The sequence below is a fragment of the Sminthopsis crassicaudata genome, chromosome 6 (assembly GCF_048593235.1).
Source record: "Sminthopsis crassicaudata isolate SCR6 chromosome 6, ASM4859323v1, whole genome shotgun sequence".
Taxonomy (NCBI): Eukaryota; Metazoa; Chordata; class Mammalia; order Dasyuromorphia; family Dasyuridae; genus Sminthopsis; species Sminthopsis crassicaudata.
In genome coordinates, this window is record NC_133622.1 from 193,858,674 (window position 1) to 193,877,542 (window position 18,869).

The window sequence follows — 18,869 nt, forward strand, 5'->3', positions numbered from 1 at the left end:
ACTCACAAACATTTAACAGTCACAAAATTTCTAAAGCACTCGGGCTCTGCCCCAGAACATGCTGAGCCCTTCTTACCCATATTTTTGGCTTTGGCTTTGTCCTAGTGGGATCGTGGCAACCTTAATGAGGAGGGTCAAGAGGGGATAAAGAAATTGAACAAATTGTGACCTCTGACTAAAGTTGTCATAGCAAACCTGTGCACAACCTAGTGCAGACAATAAGCCACTGAAAAGAAGAAAAATTGGCTCTAGCCACAAGATTAAGCCCTTAGGATTTTCTCTGGATAGCATCCTCTGCTGTTTTCTGTCAGAGGGAATTTCAGACCTTCCTGGAACATGGAGACATATTTTTAAACAGTCCAAAGCAAGATTTTGGTTTTCTTACTCTCTTTGTATCAAATGGACACACGTGATGTCTGCCTCTTATTCCTCTTTGGTATTGGCTGCTTTTAGGACCAAAAGAAGAAACAGTGAATGATTTCTGGAGGATGATCTGGGAACAAAATACAGCCACCATTGTCATGGTGACCAACTTGAAAGAGAGGAAGGAGGTGGGTACAGAGGAATAATAAGCTTACTTCCTTCCCTGAGCCGTAGTAACAGCAATGACTAGAGCTGGGAGCCTTGGGGTAGGAGGCTGTGTCTATGAATATGGGCAAGTGTGTGGGGGAGCCTGACCCTCATCCCAGTTCCCGAGAGCCCAGACTTTCTTCAGGCTGCTGGGAGCTCTTCCAGATTTGGCACACACAGAGTTAAGCAACTTGTTCAGAAGGTAAAGCTCACTTCCTAATTGAAAAGAAAGTCAGAACTTGCTTTCCTAGATGCTGGCTTCTGGCGCTATCCAACAGCTGTGCCTGGGGCCACATTCCTGGGCTCAGGCCTCTTCCAAGCCTACTTGGGCTCTGGCACCAGGTCATTAAGCCTTTTGCCCCCAGCACAAGGCATGTGGAGAAATCACAAATCACACATTCATGCCACACAACTATCTTTGAGAGAAGGAGGGTGATATTATCTCCATCTTATAGATGAACAAACTGAGGCTCAAGGAAAGCAAACGATTCCTCCAGGGTCACAGCATCTGAACTGAGACTTCTCCGTATATCTGACTCAGGTCTGACTCTTCAGTCTTCCTATCGGGATACTCCCTCCAAGTCTGTGCCTTTCACAAACCATCCAGTAGAGGGTTCTTTGGGTCCATTGAGCCCAGGAAATAAAGCACTCACTGGCTTTGCTCTAGCCAGGATTCCATTGAATGGGAGGAAATAAATAATCTCATTTCTTATTTCAGAGCCATTTGAAGGTTAGGATTAGGAATTAAGGAAAGGGAACAAGTGTTCTAGAAATCTACTGACAGCCTCCAGCCTGGCAACAAAGTGACAAAAATTGGGTCTAGAGCCCCTTGCCTCTCACCCTGAGGTGGGTGCCCAAGATCCAACATGCTACAGCTGACAGCGTGAGACCATTAGCTTGGCACCTAGATCTCTCTTACATTGTTACATTTGTGGAGAATCAAAAACCCTACCTTGGCCAAAATGTAGCCAGGAGTGAGAATGGCGTAGTCATCTCCTCAGACCATTCCCAGTGTTCTTCGTAGGCAGATGAGAACACCTGCAGGATTGTTTTCACTGAGTATATTTGGACTATGGGTAGGGTAAGACTTCGGTGTTTTAGAACCAGTACAGAATACCTGAACCCCTCAGAGAGTCCAGTCATCCAGAGACTCCTGGGCTGAGCCTGGAGTTGGAAAATGAGCCTGAGAGAAGAGAGAAGACTACAATTAATTGTGAAGGCTAATTTAGACACTAATTCTTTTGATCTTGGTCACTTACAGTTTTCTTGCTGTGTTTTGTTTTTACATCTTAAACATTTACAATTATTCCCACTTTATGAGAGATCTCTTGTAACAAAGAAAAACATTTAAGTAATACTAGTCATACATTAACCTGATCCAAAATTAAGATATCTGTTGATAGTAGCAAATATCTTGAACTTAAAGATGAATAGAAAGAGCACTTTCACTCAATGCTTATGTCTTTTTTTTTTTTTTTATATATATATATATTTTATAATATTATCCCTTGTATTCATTTTTCCAAATTACCCCCCCTCCCTTATTCCCTCCCCCCGACGACAGGCAATACCATACATTTTACATGTGTTACAATATAGTCTAAGTACAATACATGTGTGTGAATATCATTTTCTTGTTGCACAATAAACATTAGAATCCAAAGGTACATGCAACCTGGGCAGACAGATATTAGTGCTAACAATTTTCATTCCCCTCCCAGTGTTTCTTCTCTGGGTGTAGCTACCTCTGTACATCATTGATCAACTGGAAGTGAGTTGGATCTTCTTTATGTTGAAGATTTCCACTTCCATCAGAATACATCCTCATACAGTATTGTTGTTGAAGTGTACAGTGATCTTCTGGTTCTAATGCTTATGTCTTAACATATATTTATGGAGTTGCCAAATGGGCAGCATAACTGATTTAGGAAACAGCTTCATCCAGATTTATATAAAACTAATGGGACATAGGATTCATCACTAAGGCTCTCTCACACAAGAGAAATTTTTCACACACAAAAATGTGGAAGATGAAAACATTACATCACTGTATGTTAATAAAAGCTAATATTGGGATTTTAGAATGTTGCTGGAAGCAGCTTACACACTTAGCATGTTTGGTGTATGGGAAATAGACAGTATCGCAGCAAAGTGCCAAGAAGCACACTCAGACTGGTTGGAGGAGAGCAAGCAGTAGCCATGTGAAGAACCCCAAAGGAAGAATATCCAGGAGGAAACTGTTGTCAGGCAGAGGTTAAGCCTTAATTTGAAAGTGCTGCTGGGTGATGTGGGAGAAGAGCCCCTTTCTTCTGTCCTTTCTTGTATCTGTGAGGGGGCATCCCTGAAGTTACCTGGGCTGTGTGGGTCTCCCCCTCCAGTGTAAGTGTGCCCAATACTGGCCGGACCAGGGCTGCTGGACGTATGGGAATATTCGCGTGTCTGTGGAAGACGTGACTGTTTTGGTGGATTACACAGTCCGGAAATTCTGCATTCAGCAGGTACAGACTCCTTTCCCTTCTCTGGTTTTGTCAGTGGTTCAGTAATGCCCAGAAGGAAAGAATCGTTTGTAGAATTTCCCCAAGGGGCTCATCTGTTTGAAGAGGCTTGAACTGATGACTGTGACTCAGTATGTCCAGCATGAGTGTGCCAGGCTGGAGGTTAATGCCAATCTTTCTCCCTCCCTGCAAAGGGAGATCAGAATCCATCAACCGTTTGCCCTAAGTAACCCTGACTTTATGAGGTTCTTTGGGTGGGCTGTAGTGTTTGGGCCCCCCCCCAGCCCCCCCATGTCCTTCCTCTTTTTCTAATTGTTGCTGGGCTCTTGCTAAGCTCCCACAGTTCTCCCTCCTCCTAGCCTTGGAGGGACTGAGGTGCATTGTACCTTCTCCCTCCTCAGGTCGGAGATGTGACCAACAAAAAGCCCCCAGCGCCTTGTCACTCAGTTCCACTTCACTAGTTGGCCAGACTTTGGGGTCCCCTTCACCCCCATCGGAATGCTCAAGTTCTTGAAGAAGGTGAAGACATGTAATCCTCAGTATTCAGGAGCTATTGTGGTGCATTGCAGGTCAGTCCCTCTCTTAGTCTAGTCTGCCTCTCGACCAGCCTCGTTCTGCCCCATGGAGGGTGGCTGGGTAGGAGGCTATCCTGGGGAATTGTGGGGTAAGGGGCAGAGGAGAGGGCTCCCGACTGCATTTAGGTGGCTGCAGACCCCGCCTGGTGTTGGCTAAACCTTTGCAACCCATGGCCTTTCTTGGAGTTGGGAGTGCAGGGCAGGCTGTGGCTGAAAGTCTTGGGCTTGGGCTCCCCCGAGGCAGCATTTGGGCATCTCGCCTGACTCATAACACTCCTGTCTGAACTCAGCGCGGGCGTGGGGCGCACGGGCACCTTTGTTGTCATCGATGCCATGCTGGACATGATGCATGCTGAGAGGAAGGTGGATGTCTATGGCTTCGTGAGCCGGATCCGCGCCCAGCGCTGCCAGATGGTGCAGACCGATGTAAGGCACTTCTCCTGTGGGTAAAGGGGACAGTAAGGCTAGGCCCCGATGCAGAGCCAGCTCTAGGCAGCGGTCCCGTCACCTCCCCCTGTGTGTAATCGAGATCTCCTTCTTAGAGCTCTATTTGGCCACACTTAGGGGTATTTGTTGTTAGACTCATGAGTCCTCCTCTGGAGCTACACCATCAGGAGCTAGTCTGTGTGGGAGAGCACAGAGTCACAGATTGGGGAAAGCTCTGGTCTAATTCAAAGTCTGGGCAACAGGCACCCCCACGAGGGACCTATGAAGTCAGTCCGTGAGGGGTGCCTCCTTTGCTCCTTCAGATGCAGTACGTCTTCATTTATCAAGCACTGCTAGAACACTATCTCTATGGAGACACGGAGCTAGAAGTGACCTCTCTGGAAACACACCTGCAGAAAATCTACAACAGAATTCCAGGAAGTACCAGCAATGGACTCGAGGAGGAGTTTAAAGTGAGTTTGGGCTGGCCCTTGCAGCCAGGCTCTCCCCTAGGTCTAGAGAACTCTGCACTGGGGAATGGAGGAGAGGGCAGCCATGTGAGAGGCACCAGGACAAAGCACAGGCATTCAGCCTCTTGAGAATCAGAGAAAGGTGTGTTGGGGCCCAGAAACCCTGCCCTGAGCCCCTGGAGCCCAGCACCCACACTGGAGGTACCCTCTGATGAAGAAACCAAGATCTCTTCAAACCTTTGATTTGAAGCCGAAAGGGGGTTTAGAAATCATCTAGGCCAATCCCTTTGTTGTTCTTTACATTAAAGCCCACGATCCACAGGAAGGATCAGAGCCAAGAATCAAATCACAGGAATAGAATTTAGAGCAGGGAACTCCCTAACTCCTTTTTTTTTTTGGGCCCTGCCTCCAGACATCCTGCTCGACACCCTTTGCTGGTCTCACACAACCACACACACACACACACACACACACAAATCATTCTCCCTGTGCTTATGTACATTTGCTTCTGTCTTTTTCTCTATATCTAGGCCTAAGGAAGTTGCCTAGAAAAGTCAGGGGAGCATTGAGGAAAGTCATTATTTCCCATCAATTTTTTTTGACCAGGGGTGAGGGGAAAGGGGCTGTGAAAGGAGATATAGCAGAACTCAAACTAGTAAGCAGAAATACTGGCTTCTGGTAGAGAATTCTTAGAGCCTGGGTGACCTATGAACTACCTGACCCCAAAGACTCTCCCCATCCTCCACTCAATATAGAAGTTAACATCAATCAAAATCCAAAATGACAAGATGAGGACGGGAAACCTGCCTGCCAACATGAAGAAGAACCGAGTCCTGCAGATCATTCCATGTAAGAGAGCACTATCCCTCTCCCAGAGTCCTCCCTAACTCAGACCTTGACTGATGGGAAATTATGTAGACTCACTTCAAGACCAGATGGCCTTGTGTTCATCTCCCTACCCCCCTTTGGTAAATTAAAAGCTCCAAAACATCTTCCTCTCCCCTCATCCCTTCTAGAGCCCCAAAGCCAGTGGGGGTTGGAGGGAAGCCCTAAGGAGGAAAGTCAGAGCTGGCTTCCCACTAGCAGCAAACTCTCTATTCTCTATTATAGATGAATTCAACAGAGTCATCATCCCAGTCAAGAGGGGCGAGGAAAACACTGATTATGTGAATGCTTCCTTCATTGATGTAAGCAGTGCGGCTTTATCTTCTCTGGGCTACAGAGTGACCTGACCTCTGTGCCCCAACTTTAGTCATTTCTGTGGATGCTGCCTCAGGCATCCTCCTCAGACCTCAGATCCTGGAGTGAGAGACATCCTGCCTGAGGCCTTAGCCTCACTCCCAGGCCCCCTCCAGAAAGGAAAAAAAAATAAAAATAGAAGCACATCCAGGCTTGGGGGTCAGGAAATATTGAGTATATGCTCAGGTCAGCCAACTAAAAAGGTAAAGAAGGAAGTGCCTAACCCCAGAGCCTCCCACTATTCAGCTGTGGGCACTGTTTCCCCAGACCCTACTTGCCAGGTTGTTATCTGGATCAGTCTTTTAGTGCCATCCAGGGAGACACTGCAGAAAATGTCAGTGTACACACTACTGTACATCACCACCTCCTCCACCATTATCCTGTATCTGTTACTGCCAGGTAGATTCATATTTTCTACCCCTAACTAGCCCATCTCCTCTCCTCTACCTGATCCTCACAGGGCTACAGACAAAAGGATTCTTACATCGCCAGCCAAGGACCTCTCCTGCACACCATTGAAGATTTCTGGCGGATGATCTGGGAGTGGAAATCTTGTTCTATTGTAATGTTGACTGAGCTGGAGGAGAGGGGCCAGGTAAGTTGGAGGAGGGAGGGCAGCAAAATACCCTAGAGATGAAGGGATAAAGGCAGCCTAGAAAAATGTCTATATATCTCCTCTATATAACTTCAGCTAATTCAATAATAAGCACCTTTTGATCTATACAGCTGACCCTGCTAAGACCTGGGAAAGTAGCAGCATCTCCCAGAGGGAAACAGAGGGTCCCCAAATTCCAGGACAGAGTTTGTGGTGGTATTAGTCCCACCTGGCCACCAGACATGGTCTGAGAGAACATGAGGTTACTAACCTGGCCTCCCCTGCTCACTCAGCCCTGACTTACTCCGAGCCCATGTATAGTCCACCATTATATGGGGGACATGTAACAACGGGACACATCACCTCTGTCCCAGAGGCTCTCTGCCAGTACAAAAGTATGGGTCGCTGGAGACCCGTTCAGTTTCCTCTGTCCCTACTACATACCGTGGAACTACAGAATCTGCCACTTTCCCCAAGGAGGACCAGCAGCTTTCCTTAGAGTTAATAAGTTTGACAAGGCATCTGACACAGGTCAGGTTTACCAGTGCAGTGAAGAATACAGACAGAAGGAGCAGCAAGTTGGTGCAGTGCATAGAGCACCAGCCCTGAAGTCAGGAGAACCTGAGGCTTAGACACTTAACTTCAGACACTTAACACTTCCTGACTGTGTGATCCTGGGCAAGTTATTCAACCCCAATTACCTCAGCAAAAAAATAAATGAATGAGTGAATGAATGAATGAACAAATGAACGAACAAAAAAGAAAGAAAGAAAAAGGAAGGAAGGAAGAAAGGAAGGAAGGAAGGAGGGAGGGAAGGAAGAAAGGAAGGAAGGAAGGAAGGAAGGAAGGAAGGAAGGAAGGAAGGAAGGAAGGAAGGAAGGAAGGGAGGGAGGGAGGGAGGGAGGGAAGAAAGAAAAAAAGAAAGAAAGAAAGGAAGAAAGAAAGAAAGAAAGGAAGGAAGGAAGGAAGGAAGAAAGAAAGAAAGAAAGAAAGAAAGAAAGAAAGAAAGAAAGAAAGAAAGAAAGAAAGAAAGAAAGAAAGAAAGAGAAAAGAAAGAAAGAAAAGAAAGAAAGAAAGAAAGAGAAAAGAAAGAAAGAAAAGAAAGAAAGAAAGAAAGAGAAAAGAGAAAAGAGAACACTCAACAAAGCTCACTGGAAATCACAAAAAGTCCCTTTCTGGAGGCTCTCTTCCACCCCTTATTCCCACCCCATTCCAAGGGAATACATCTTTCTTTGTGAAACTTTAGGCCTGATGAGATCAGGGGGAGTCATCCCTACTTCCTTTTTTAAAATTTATTTTTATTAGTTTTATAATTATTTTTTTTGATAGTACATGTGCATGAGTAATTTTTTTTTTTTTTACAACATTATCCCTTATATTCATTTTTCCAAATTTTCCCCTCCCTCCCCTAGATGACAGGCAATCCCATACATATTAAATGTGTTATAGCATAACCTAGATACAATATATGTATGTAAATCCAATTTTCTTGTTACACAGTAAGAATTGGATTCCAAAGGTATAAGTAACCTGGGTAGAAAGACAAAAATGCAAACAGTTTACACTCAATTCCCAGTGTTCCTTCTCTGGGTGTAGTTGTTTCTGTCCATCATTGATCAACTGGAAGTGAATTGGTCATCCCTACTTCCAAGGAATATTGCTCTCCCCAATGGACTCCACCTTCACTGTTTTCCAGCTCTGTTTATAAGGCAGTTACTTTTCTCTCAGAAGAAAGTATCAGCAGGATTAAGAGGCTGATAGTGTTGCAGCTTCTTTATCTTCAGGGCCAGGATATTTCCGGACTAGTTGCTTTCCTCTCCAGAAGATGAAGCTCCAGCTGCCCTAGGAGCTGAGCCAGCAAGGGGCCTGAACACGTCTTTAGCTCCAGGATCATTCCTTCTGGTTTTAATACTGCGCTGGGTCCCAAGAATCTCTAAAAACAAAAGGGCTCTTCTGGGGCCACATGAGCTCCATTCTACTCAGTTGTCCTGCGCAATTGAATCTCCATTTTGCCCCCCTGGTTGAGTTAGGATGAATTTTCCAATTTGCCCCTTCTTTCCCAGCTCTCAGGTGGGGTGCTTTCTATTGTTCAGCTTCTCCTATTCCTTTCCTCTTTTTTCTTCCTATTCAGTCTTTTTCCAGGTCATACAAATGAGCTACTTTAGAACTGTTCTCTGTTGACCATTCTCTAAACCCTGAAAGAAATGTGAAGTTTAAAAAAAAAACCAGTTCCTTCCTTCATGAAACTCATAGTTTAGTAGGTGGATAAGCCATAAACACAGACTATGGCAATGGTGTCCCATGATCCCATGAGGAGTACTTCAGAAAGAGGCACACACCCAGGACTCTGTGGGTGGCCCTCTGACTTTGCTGAGGATTTGGCCACTTCAGGAGCAGAATCGGAGAGGGCTTCATGATGTGTGGCTCAGAAATGGTGAGGGGTCACCATTTAATAAAAAACCTGGAGAGATCTCTAGAAGTAAAGCAAAGTTTATTATATGTTCTCTCGATATGGACATCCCATCTGTCGATCAGGCAATCCAAGGGAGAAGGCACCTTCTCGGGGCAAGGTTAACACTTAAATCCCTAACACAAATACCTCTCCCACCACTGACCCTCATTCTCATTGGCTAAGGCCTTACATTCTAAACTCAGGAACTACCCAAGAAATTGAACTTGACCAATAAGTACATAGTTGCCCGTATTTGATTGAAATAGGGAGAAAATGATGTCATGGGAGGATAGCAGGAAGGGGACTTAGTATGCCCTTGAATCAATGCTCAAAGTCTTTCAGGCCTACTCAAACTCTGAAATAGATGAAGCCTTACTCGATTTTCACAACTGTCCTGAGAGATCTCATCTCATTTTGTTTAGTGGGGAGTAGTATTGGGCTTTTTAAAGATGGAAGGGGTTATTCATCAGGCAGGGAATAAAAGAAGATGGAGGAGTGAAGATGGCCCTGATGACCAGAGGCCAGGCAGGAATCAGACTGGACCCCCATAAATCAAGGGGGTCTGGGAGAGCTTCCTCAAGTCTTTCTCCACTCCAATCTGTTCTTCACTGAGTGACTGAAACAATTTACCTAAAGTATAGGTCTCTTCTGACCATGTCTCTCCCCCACTCAATAATTCCACTGACTCTTCTATAATACAAGATATTACCAAATACAAGTTATCCCCAAAGTCTTTAAGTTTAAAATTACCTTCAGACTGAGGACATCCTGAATGGGGACATGGTATCCCTCTACCCACTTTGCATACTGGCTGTCCAAGGTCCGCTCAGTCAACAAGCACTTAGGACAAGGCTTGGCACATGGTAGATAATGGTCTACTTTGTGTGTCCAGCCCTGCCCTAAGCCCTGGGGGCAACTGTTCTTGCCCTCAAAGAGCTCAAAACTTAATGTTGGCACGTATGAGAGTGTGCTTCTTTGTATGTTTCGTATACACTCATGTTAATATGCGTTGTTTTCCCCATTAGAATATAAGTTTATCGAGGCAGGGATGCTTTTGTTTTTGTCTTTCTGGCATCTAGCATATAAATACCTGGCACATAAGTGTATGTTGATTGATTTGATTCAGGACATAATAGACATAGTAGAGAGACTGCTGAGCTTGAAATCAGGAAGATTGTTCAAACCCCAGCTCTGAAGCTGTAACCCTGGCCAAGTTACTTAGGACTTGTCTCCTCATTTGGAGAATGAGAGTGAAGATACCCACAGCATATATCCCAGGGTTATTGTAAGGCTTAAATGAGATGTATACAAAGCACTTTGCAAAATTTTAAGTTCTTTGTATACATGTCAGCTATTACCAAGTTAATATTAATAGGCAGAGGGAAAAGATAAATTAGAAGGAGAATCAGTAGTAACAAAAGGATATGCTTAGTAAAAAGTGTAGGGGACAGAACCTGGGGAAACTCCATACTATAGGGTCAGGAATAGGACAAGGAGACCGAAAGGAGAAATCTGAGAAATCAGAGCGAGGGCAGGAATGTGATGTCCCTAAAGGTAGGACAAGCCGGATCATCCAATGAGAGAGAAGTGATCAGTAATGTCATAGGTCTGAGGTTAAAGAATTTTCAGAGCCCATGGAATTGGGCAATTAAGAAGTCATTAGAGATCTTGGAGAGAAAGGCAGAAAACAAATTTCAAGAGGTTAAAGAGAGTAGGTAAAAAGGCAGTAGACACATTAGGTATAGAATTTCTTTCTCAAGAAAGTTAACAGTGAAAGAGGAGGAGGGAAGATAGGAGGAGACCATAACTACATGGGTTAGCAGGATTAAAGAGAAAGCTTTCTAGAATAAGTAGAAAGCAGATAGTAGAAAGGAAGAAATTGGAAGGCACAAGAAAAAAATCAGGCTATCGTTGAATACAAATTCTATAAGACAAAGGTAGGAAATAGGATCAAAGATATTAGTTGGGGGTTAACCTTGGCCAGGAGAAGGGAACCAAGAGAAAGGGGGGAAAATTGACTACACTGAGATTGAACACTAGAGATGGACAGGAAAATGCTACACAATAAAAACACTAAAATATATCCTATATGCTGTTCAATGGTCATGACGGGTCTTGGCCTGGGAAAAACAATAAAATGTTCCTTCTTTCCTTGGGTAATGAGGGATCATGGTGCAAGATGCTGGGAAGTGTCAGACACAGTCACAATGTGGAGTTTGATTATTTTTCTTTGTTACCAGGGAAAACTCATTAGGAAGAGGAAAGAAGGGGCAGTGTGCCAGAAAATGACCATGTTTTCTAAAAAAATAAAAAGACATCAATAAAATCTTAATTTAAAAAAAGAGAGAAAGAAAAGAGAAGAATTGCTGAGAAGGGGTGAAGGAGAAATATGCTGCTGTGCTTGCCTGATAATGCATTATACACATAAACACATGAACACACACACACACGGACACAAACACTCACCATTCCAAGCTTGCCTGGTCATATTTATAGAATTTCTATTATTCCAATTCCTTAATTGGCCCACCCCAATTACCAGAACTAGTTGTATCTGGATAATTGGATGTTTTACAGGATGTCTTTTCACCTTCTGAGAAGAAAATTTGCTAGAACAGTTTTAAAGTAACAAGTTTGTCTTGCTGTAACATTGTAAGGTTCGCCAAAAACTTTTCTCATAATAGTCCCTGATTCACGTAGTAAACTGTATATTCAGATAAGAAAACTGTAGCTACAAGTTTAAATGGCTTGTTGCCCAGGGTCCTGCAACTAACTTCCAAGTCTATACCCACACTCTGATTTCTGGAGCTTTTCCTACCACATCACACTGCCTTGAGTCCTCCAACTTTAAATAAAGTTATAGCCACATTGAGTTTCCACTACAATAAGAAAAGGCAACTGAAAGATTATTTTTCATGGTTCAATTATTTGGCTGAGGAGGAGACTAAGACGGAGCAGGGGGAAAAAAGCCTACTCCAGCATCACAGGGCAAGCTGGTGGTCAAGCCCAGCCAAAAGGCCAGCTCGCAGGAAGGCCAGTGCAGGCTGCCGGGCTACCTCCCTTATCTGGGCTGATGGCCCTTGTGTCCCCAGGAAAAGTGTGCCCAGTACTGGCCGTCCGATGGCTCCGTCTCCTACGGGGACATCACCGTGGAGCTCAAGAAGGAGGAGGAGTGTGAGAGCTACACCATCCGAGACCTGCTTGTGGCCAACACCAGGGTAAGGGCGCTGGGAGAGCAGCAGCTGTGGCAGCAGGGCAGCCTCCACCTCCAGCCTTCCCTCTGACCCAGTGTGCTCTTCCTCAAGGAAAACAAGACCCGGCAGATTCGGCAGTTCCACTTCCACGGCTGGCCCGAGGTGGGGATTCCCAGCGATGGCAAAGGCATGATCAACATCATTGCAGCCGTGCAAAAGCAGCAGCAGCAGTCGGGGAATCACCCCATCACGGTCCACTGCAGGTACTGCCAGCATCCTCCCCCCCTCCCCCAGTGCCCTTGGGGCCCCCCATCCAAGAGGAGGGAGGAAGGACCGCAGATGACAGGGAGGAGCAGTCAGAGGAAGGGGCTTTACCATGTCATCTCTTAGGAGCCTCAAGGTAACCCCAAGCAGGGTTTCATCCAATTTTACAGAGGGGGAGCTTGAGCTTTGGAAATGGGTCTGAGTGAGTGCAGCCTCAAGTCTTCCTGAGTTTCAGTCCCGCTCTCTTCATTGCACCACACAGCCTCTGGTGAGGTGACAGCAGGCCTGGATTATGAACCTTCAGTGTATTGCACTGGGGAGGTTGTGCAATGGAACAGTGTGTGGGGGGACTGGGAAGGGAGAAAGCCCACATGACACACTCACAGGAACCAGAGATAGGGAAAGCAGGGAGCAGAATCAAAGTAGATTTTTTTTTGCCCTGAGGCAAGTGGGGTTAAGTGACTTGCCCAGGGTCACACAGCCAGGAAGTGGTAAGGAAGTGGACCAGATTAGAACTCGGGTCCTCCTGACTTCAGGGCTGGTGCTCTATCCACTATACCAACTAATGCCCCCAAAATAGATTTTGAAGGGAAAAATGAAGAGGACTTGGTGAGAAAAAGGAGTTCCTATTAAGGGTGACTTCAAGGTTTTGAACCTGAATGATGGGAGGGGCACCAGCATGGGGCAGATAATAAATGAAGTTCGGTATATGTTCAGTTTAAGGGGTTATGGTACATTGATAATATCACTAATGACTCACAGGTACCTCACACTCAATGACTGTCTCATGGGGTCCTGAGCAGCCTCATGGAATGAGAAATAGATAAATGGGTGGGTAAGGTAGACATAATTAAGTTCAGCAAGTCACATGACCCATTTGGGGGTGGATCTCACCAGCCTTCCAGTACAACTTCTGCTTAAACAGGAGCCCCCTCTGCTGAGAACATGGCCATCCATCCTCAATTTGAAGACCATGTCCATCATCACTCTCCTGCACAGGTGGCCCCTCCTTCCCTCTTCGTTTTTCCCAGCCCTGGTTCCTGCCAGCAGTACAGCCAGTGCCCAGAAAGCCCAGGGACTCCTTCCCCAAGGGGAGAGATGATCTAGGCCTAGAGGGTCTGTCAGCAAAATGTGCAGCAGTTAGAAATGTATCATTGTCGAGCTGGGGACAGAAATACTCACCAGAATATCTGCTTCTAGCCAGGAGTGTTGTGGGAATCTCATTCATTGCTCAGCAAGTCTGTCTGTCTCTGTCTCTTCTAGTGCCGGTGCAGGAAGAACAGGCACATTCTGTGCTTTGAGCACAGTTCTGGAGAGGGTGAAAGCTGAGGGGATCTTGGATGTCTTCCAGACAGTGAAGAGCCTGAGGTTACAGAGGCCACACATGGTCCAGACACTGGTATGTTCAGACCGCATCTCTGCCCCTAGCATCACTGCAACAGACCAGGGGAACAATCACTGATCACCTCAGGCATGAGACCAGGGAAATAACATGGTCAATGAGAAACCCTAATCAGCAATTTGTTCACACCATATATTTCTCTATCCCCATACTCCAAGCCTTAGGCCTCTGGCTCCAGCGACAGACTGGCTTGTTCAACAGCAAAATAATTCACTATTTTCAGGAAGTGGTTATATTGTTTCTCTCTTTGCTTTTTAAAAATATATTTATTTAAGGCATGTTGCTTTTTGAATCATGTTGGGAAAGAGAATCAGAACAAAAGGGGAAAACCATGGAAAAGAGGAAAGAAAAAAAAAAAAGAAGTGAACATAGCATATGTTTATTTACCTTCAATCTCTATAATTCTTTTTCTGGATCTAGATGGCATTTTCTATGCAAAGTCTATTGTTTGGAATTTTAAAGTCACTTTTAAATAGTGTGGCCTCTCAATTCCTTTTGGTGTGTTCTAGAAATCCAGCAGACCTGGGCTGGCCCAGAGGAGCTGAAAATGGATTCCCTTGGCTCCGTTTCTTCCTCCTCAGGAACCTTAGATTCCTTGCCACATTATAAAGAGGGTTTTCTGATCTCAAAATCTAGACCCTCCAAGAGTTCTGGGGCAGAAGACACTATTCACGTGCCTTATGTAGAAAGCATATAAGAAATAGCTAAATACAGTGAATCTGGAAACAAGGAATTGAGATTTTAAAAAACAAAACAAAACCTTCAGGCCCCAGGGGCCTATAGCTGCTAAGGCTGTGAGCTCTGGGCCCATGTGCCAACTGCTCATTATTCTAATCAAACTGACTCATCTCCACTTGTCTCCTGTTCAGTCCCCAGTCTACACATGGCTTTGCTGTCTGGGCTTTGAAAGGGCCCGGCCGGCGTTTCTCTTTCCTCCTGGCTGTTTACCTTTGAAGATTGCATCTGCTTGATGGGGAGAGATGAGCAGAGAGTCGGGTTGTGTAAGCCAAGAGGGGAATTTGACCCCTTCACTTCCTCTGAGTCCACTTTCATGTTTGCTTCTCCTCCTCCGCAGGAACAGTACGAGTTCTGCTACAAGGTGGTGCAGGAATACATCGACGCCTTCTCAGATTACGCCAACTTCAAATGAGAGACGCTGAGGGCCTGTGCTCAGAAGAGTTGCCTTCTTTAATATTTTGTACCATTCTATTTGTTAATACACCCAGCTCTGTGTATATATCTTACCTGTTTGAGAGGTTGGTACATAGGCTTCCCATTAGCTGGAGATTTTATATGTAGCTGTGTTAGCGCTGATAGTCTTTTTTTCCAATGTTTGATTGGGGAATTAAATAGCGTGCTGTTTGGATTCATATCGTGACACCCTTTGCTGGAGAGTGGGCCCAGCTGGTGTTTGTTTTGTAAATCTTTTCCTGAGGAAGAAAAGCCTTTTTAACAATATTCATTCCAAGCAAATTCATACAAGATGAAGCACAAAATTCTTATTTTACATGGAAAATGGTTGCACATTTTCCCCTCCAAGGCCCCTCCTACACATTGACTCACCCTTGCCATTGTAAATACCCCCTAACTTTTTTTACCAGAGAAAATTCTCCCCTGGGGAACAAAGGGACCAGGACTGCAGCTGAAGGGTCCTTGCTGCCATCCCACCAGGGCCCACTAGATAATAAAAAGGCTTTGTCTTCCTGCAGATCCATGACATGTCTGTCCCTCTGTCCTATCTGGGGGGAGGGCCAGATGCAGGTGGGTGGGGAAGAGGGAATCAAGAATCCAAGAAAGATGGATGCTAGTGTGCCTCTTGTCTTGGGGAGAGGGGACCGAGACCTCCCATAACAAGTCCTACCAGCCACACCTCCCAAAAATTCTACCAGCCACTCCCCTCTCTGTGACCCCAACATTGCCAAAGTATCAGCGTCTCCTTTAGTCCTGATCCTCAAGGAGAAAGAGGACCCAGCTGCAAGATCTCCGACCACTGAGAACAAGAGGGGCTCAGGAGGACCTTTTGCCAATAGGGATCATGTGGACCTTGAGCACATCCTAGTCCTCCAACGGCCATAGAAGGGGTCATTGCTCTTTATCCAAAATCAGTTTGTGTGTGGCCATTTCAAAGATGCTGTGGATTCCACTAAGATGTAAAATGGTCTCTTTTATGTCTATTGCATGTATGTGGTTTGATGGAGGGAGTTGGCTTGTGGAAGGGGAGAGAAGATGAAGCATGTGATTCCCAACTCAGGGAGACATGGACTTTCCCTCCCAGAGCAGAACAAACAGCCCACTCCCAGTTGTCTGGATGTTTATAAAGGAGTGACTGACCTCCCATCTGCTTCACTTCTCTATCTCATCATTTTTTTCTTCCCCTTCCTTCACCTTCTTCCCTCCCTACTGTCTCTGTCTCATCTCTCTTCACTCCCCCTCATCCCTCTCCTCTCTTTGCCTTCCTTTCTTTCTGTCTCTCTGTCCCTCTTGATGACTGGCTCTCTCTCTCTCTTCCCCTCCCCTCTCTTTTCTTTCTCCCTTCCTCCTCTTTTTTCTTTCCCTCCTCTTCCCTTCCAATAATCATCACCTTATTCTCTCTTCCTCCTTTTTCCCTTCCTCTTATTCCTCTCTCCCTTTCCCCTCATCGAATCGAGTTTATACTTAAATCATATCTCTACCTTGTGAGCCCCATTTTTCCTCATGACCTCTAAGAAGAACAATGGCCATAGGGTCTGTTGGATTGCTTCAGTATACCTGCTCCCATCTACAAGGGTCAAGCCTTTTTTGTTCCCTTTTCTCCTCAGACTGGCTTGAGTACAAACAAAACTTCCCCCAAATCCTCATATTCTCAAGTCTTTGCTTGCTCCATACACTGAGGGTTGAAGGAGAATCTCCTCAAAGAGACCGAACACATGAAAGTTCCAGGAGAAAACAAGCAGAGTGGGTTAAATCTTCAAACTAAACATCCTGTATAAATAATGACTGCTAGCGATGCTGGTGGCCCACAGGCCCCAGTGCATCTGGACAAGGGAGAATTTGAGTTTGTGAGCTGGGAAGGGCATGTGGTCAGACTAGTGCTTAAAATAATTTTGGTTATGTAGCCACGATGGGATGGCAGACCAGACTGAAAACATTGAAGTCAGTAAGGAGACTGTTTAAATGACCAAGAGTGAAGTGACATATGAGGGTGTAACAAGGAGGAAGGAGACAACGGAAGTCAAACTTCAAAAGAACATTAAGACATGGAAATTGGGATTTTTTTTTTTGGAGGGGGGAGAGGACTTGGAATAGACGACTAATATTCTAAGCCAAGAAAAACAAGGAAGTAAAGGAAGATCCAATTTGTAAAAGAAAATTGAATTCAATTTTTAAACATTGCAAGTATTAAGGACATCCAAGTAAAAATAATTTTTAAATATTTGGGAAAATGTAGGGTCTGGAGCTCAATGGAAATGTCAGGATTGACATTTTTCCAAGGGAGAGTTGGAAAAGGATAAGGAGCTAGCTATGAAAGGATAGGAAGCAGTCTTAGAAATTTTGATGGAATAAAAGTATCCCAAAAAAGCCAGAGTGGAGCCAACGGGCTTCCAAAAAAGACAGCTTCAATAGTCAAAGATAGAATGGCTGGAGAAATTGATCCTGATAGAAGTTTTCACTTCCTCCTTTTCTTCTGAGCACTAGGGTGGGGGTCTAGAGGTGATCATGAGACCTCAATTACTTTACAGGTACAGAACAATAAGATAATTTTACCCCAAAAGTGGCAACACTAGTAGAGATGGAGAATTAGATAGCAGGATGTCAAATAAACCAGAGGAGGGGATAAAATAGAGGTGCCATTAAAAGTAGGTCAGTAAGCATTAGGGTAGCTGAGTAGGGGAGTTGGGAACATTCATTTAACTAAGTTCAAATCTGGTCTCAGATATTAACAAGTCACTTGACCCTATGTGCTTTAATTTCCTGGGGAGGAAATGCAGTACCTTCCCCCAAAAAAACCTCAATGGGGCCATGAAGTCAGGCATGCACTGTACTAAGGGTGGACTTCACAGAGAGGCAAAAGATATTTCCTGCCCTCAAAGATCTCACAGTTTCATGGGGGAGACAACATGAACATATATGTATAAACGTGGTGTTTATGAGATAAATAAAAACAGAAGAAAAGCACTAGAATTAAAAGGGACTGGGAGGCCAGGAGGTGGAGATGAGGAGAGAGCAATGCCTTATCCTAGTTAACAGCCAAGAGATGGGCACCACTGGATCAGAGAGAACATGGCAGTATATAAGGCCTAAGAAGATTAGAAGCGTTGGCCCTGAAGGGCTTTGAACACCCAACAGAAGACTTGATCTTTTATTCTGGAGCTTATTGAGGAGGAGGTGACATGGCCGGGCCTGTGGTTTTAGAATAATCACTTTGGTGAGTGGGTGGGAGCAAGGAGAAGCTGGGCGGCAGACCCAGCGGCAGCTACGACGGTAATGCAGGTGTGAAACATGGTGAGGGTCAGGAGAGAAGGCGGCTTCTTGGAGAAGTGCTGCAAGGTGAAATCCACAGCTCTCGGCAAAGGCTTGGATATGTCGAGCTGAGCCATAGCCAAAAGTCGGGGGTGACCCCTGGGTTGTGAGACAGCTGAGAAAGGCAGTTTGGGCACAGACCGGGCTAGATACGCTCTGAAGTCTCTTTTACCTCTGATGGTGTGGCTCTCCTCCCTTGTTCTGGACATTTTAATAGTTTATTTTCTTGGGATGCCGTGTCTCACTGTTAACTGAAGGTGTGCAGTTGATGTTTTCATCATCATGTTTTCACCAAGTAGAAAGGTTTTCAATATAAGTAACAAACTAAAGCCAGGAAGGGGAGAAGGTGGTAAGAGAATAAATAAAAACTAAGGCAGGGCTTCTTAAGCTTTTTCTACTTGCAACTCCTTTTTGCCCTAGAAATTTTTACATGATCCAAGGTATATAGGTATATAAAACAAATATACAAATAAAATATTTACTAATAATTAATCATAATTTCATCACCCCCACATTCAGTTATTCAGCCTCATATGAGATCACAAACCACAGTTTGAGAAGCTGAACTAAAGAAAGCTAGGATGGATAGCATATAGGCTATCTGTGTGTGTGTGTGTGTGTGTGTGTGTGTGTGTGTGTGTGTATGCACGCTATGCCTATTAAGTCTTTTGAGATACCCTCTTTAAA

General features: G+C 44.9%; 1 protein-coding gene across 1 annotated transcript in view; it reads left to right on the plus strand.

The window, feature by feature from the left end:
• The window catches only part of PTPRA (protein tyrosine phosphatase receptor type A), a 177,856-nt gene extending 162,466 nt beyond the window's left edge, over positions 1–15,390 (plus strand). The window contains 13 exon segments of the mRNA XM_074274521.1: positions 454–551; positions 2,949–3,068; positions 3,467–3,490; positions 3,492–3,634; positions 3,931–4,066; positions 4,390–4,539; positions 5,292–5,385; positions 5,647–5,723; positions 6,236–6,370; positions 11,915–12,040; positions 12,128–12,279; positions 13,544–13,679; positions 14,758–15,390. Coding sequence (XP_074130622.1) covers positions 454–551; positions 2,949–3,068; positions 3,467–3,490; positions 3,492–3,634; positions 3,931–4,066; positions 4,390–4,539; positions 5,292–5,385; positions 5,647–5,723; positions 6,236–6,370; positions 11,915–12,040; positions 12,128–12,279; positions 13,544–13,679; positions 14,758–14,832 — 1,466 coding nt within the window. The 3' untranslated portion in view covers positions 14,833–15,390.
• Positions 15,391–18,869: the final 3,479 nt, after the last annotated feature.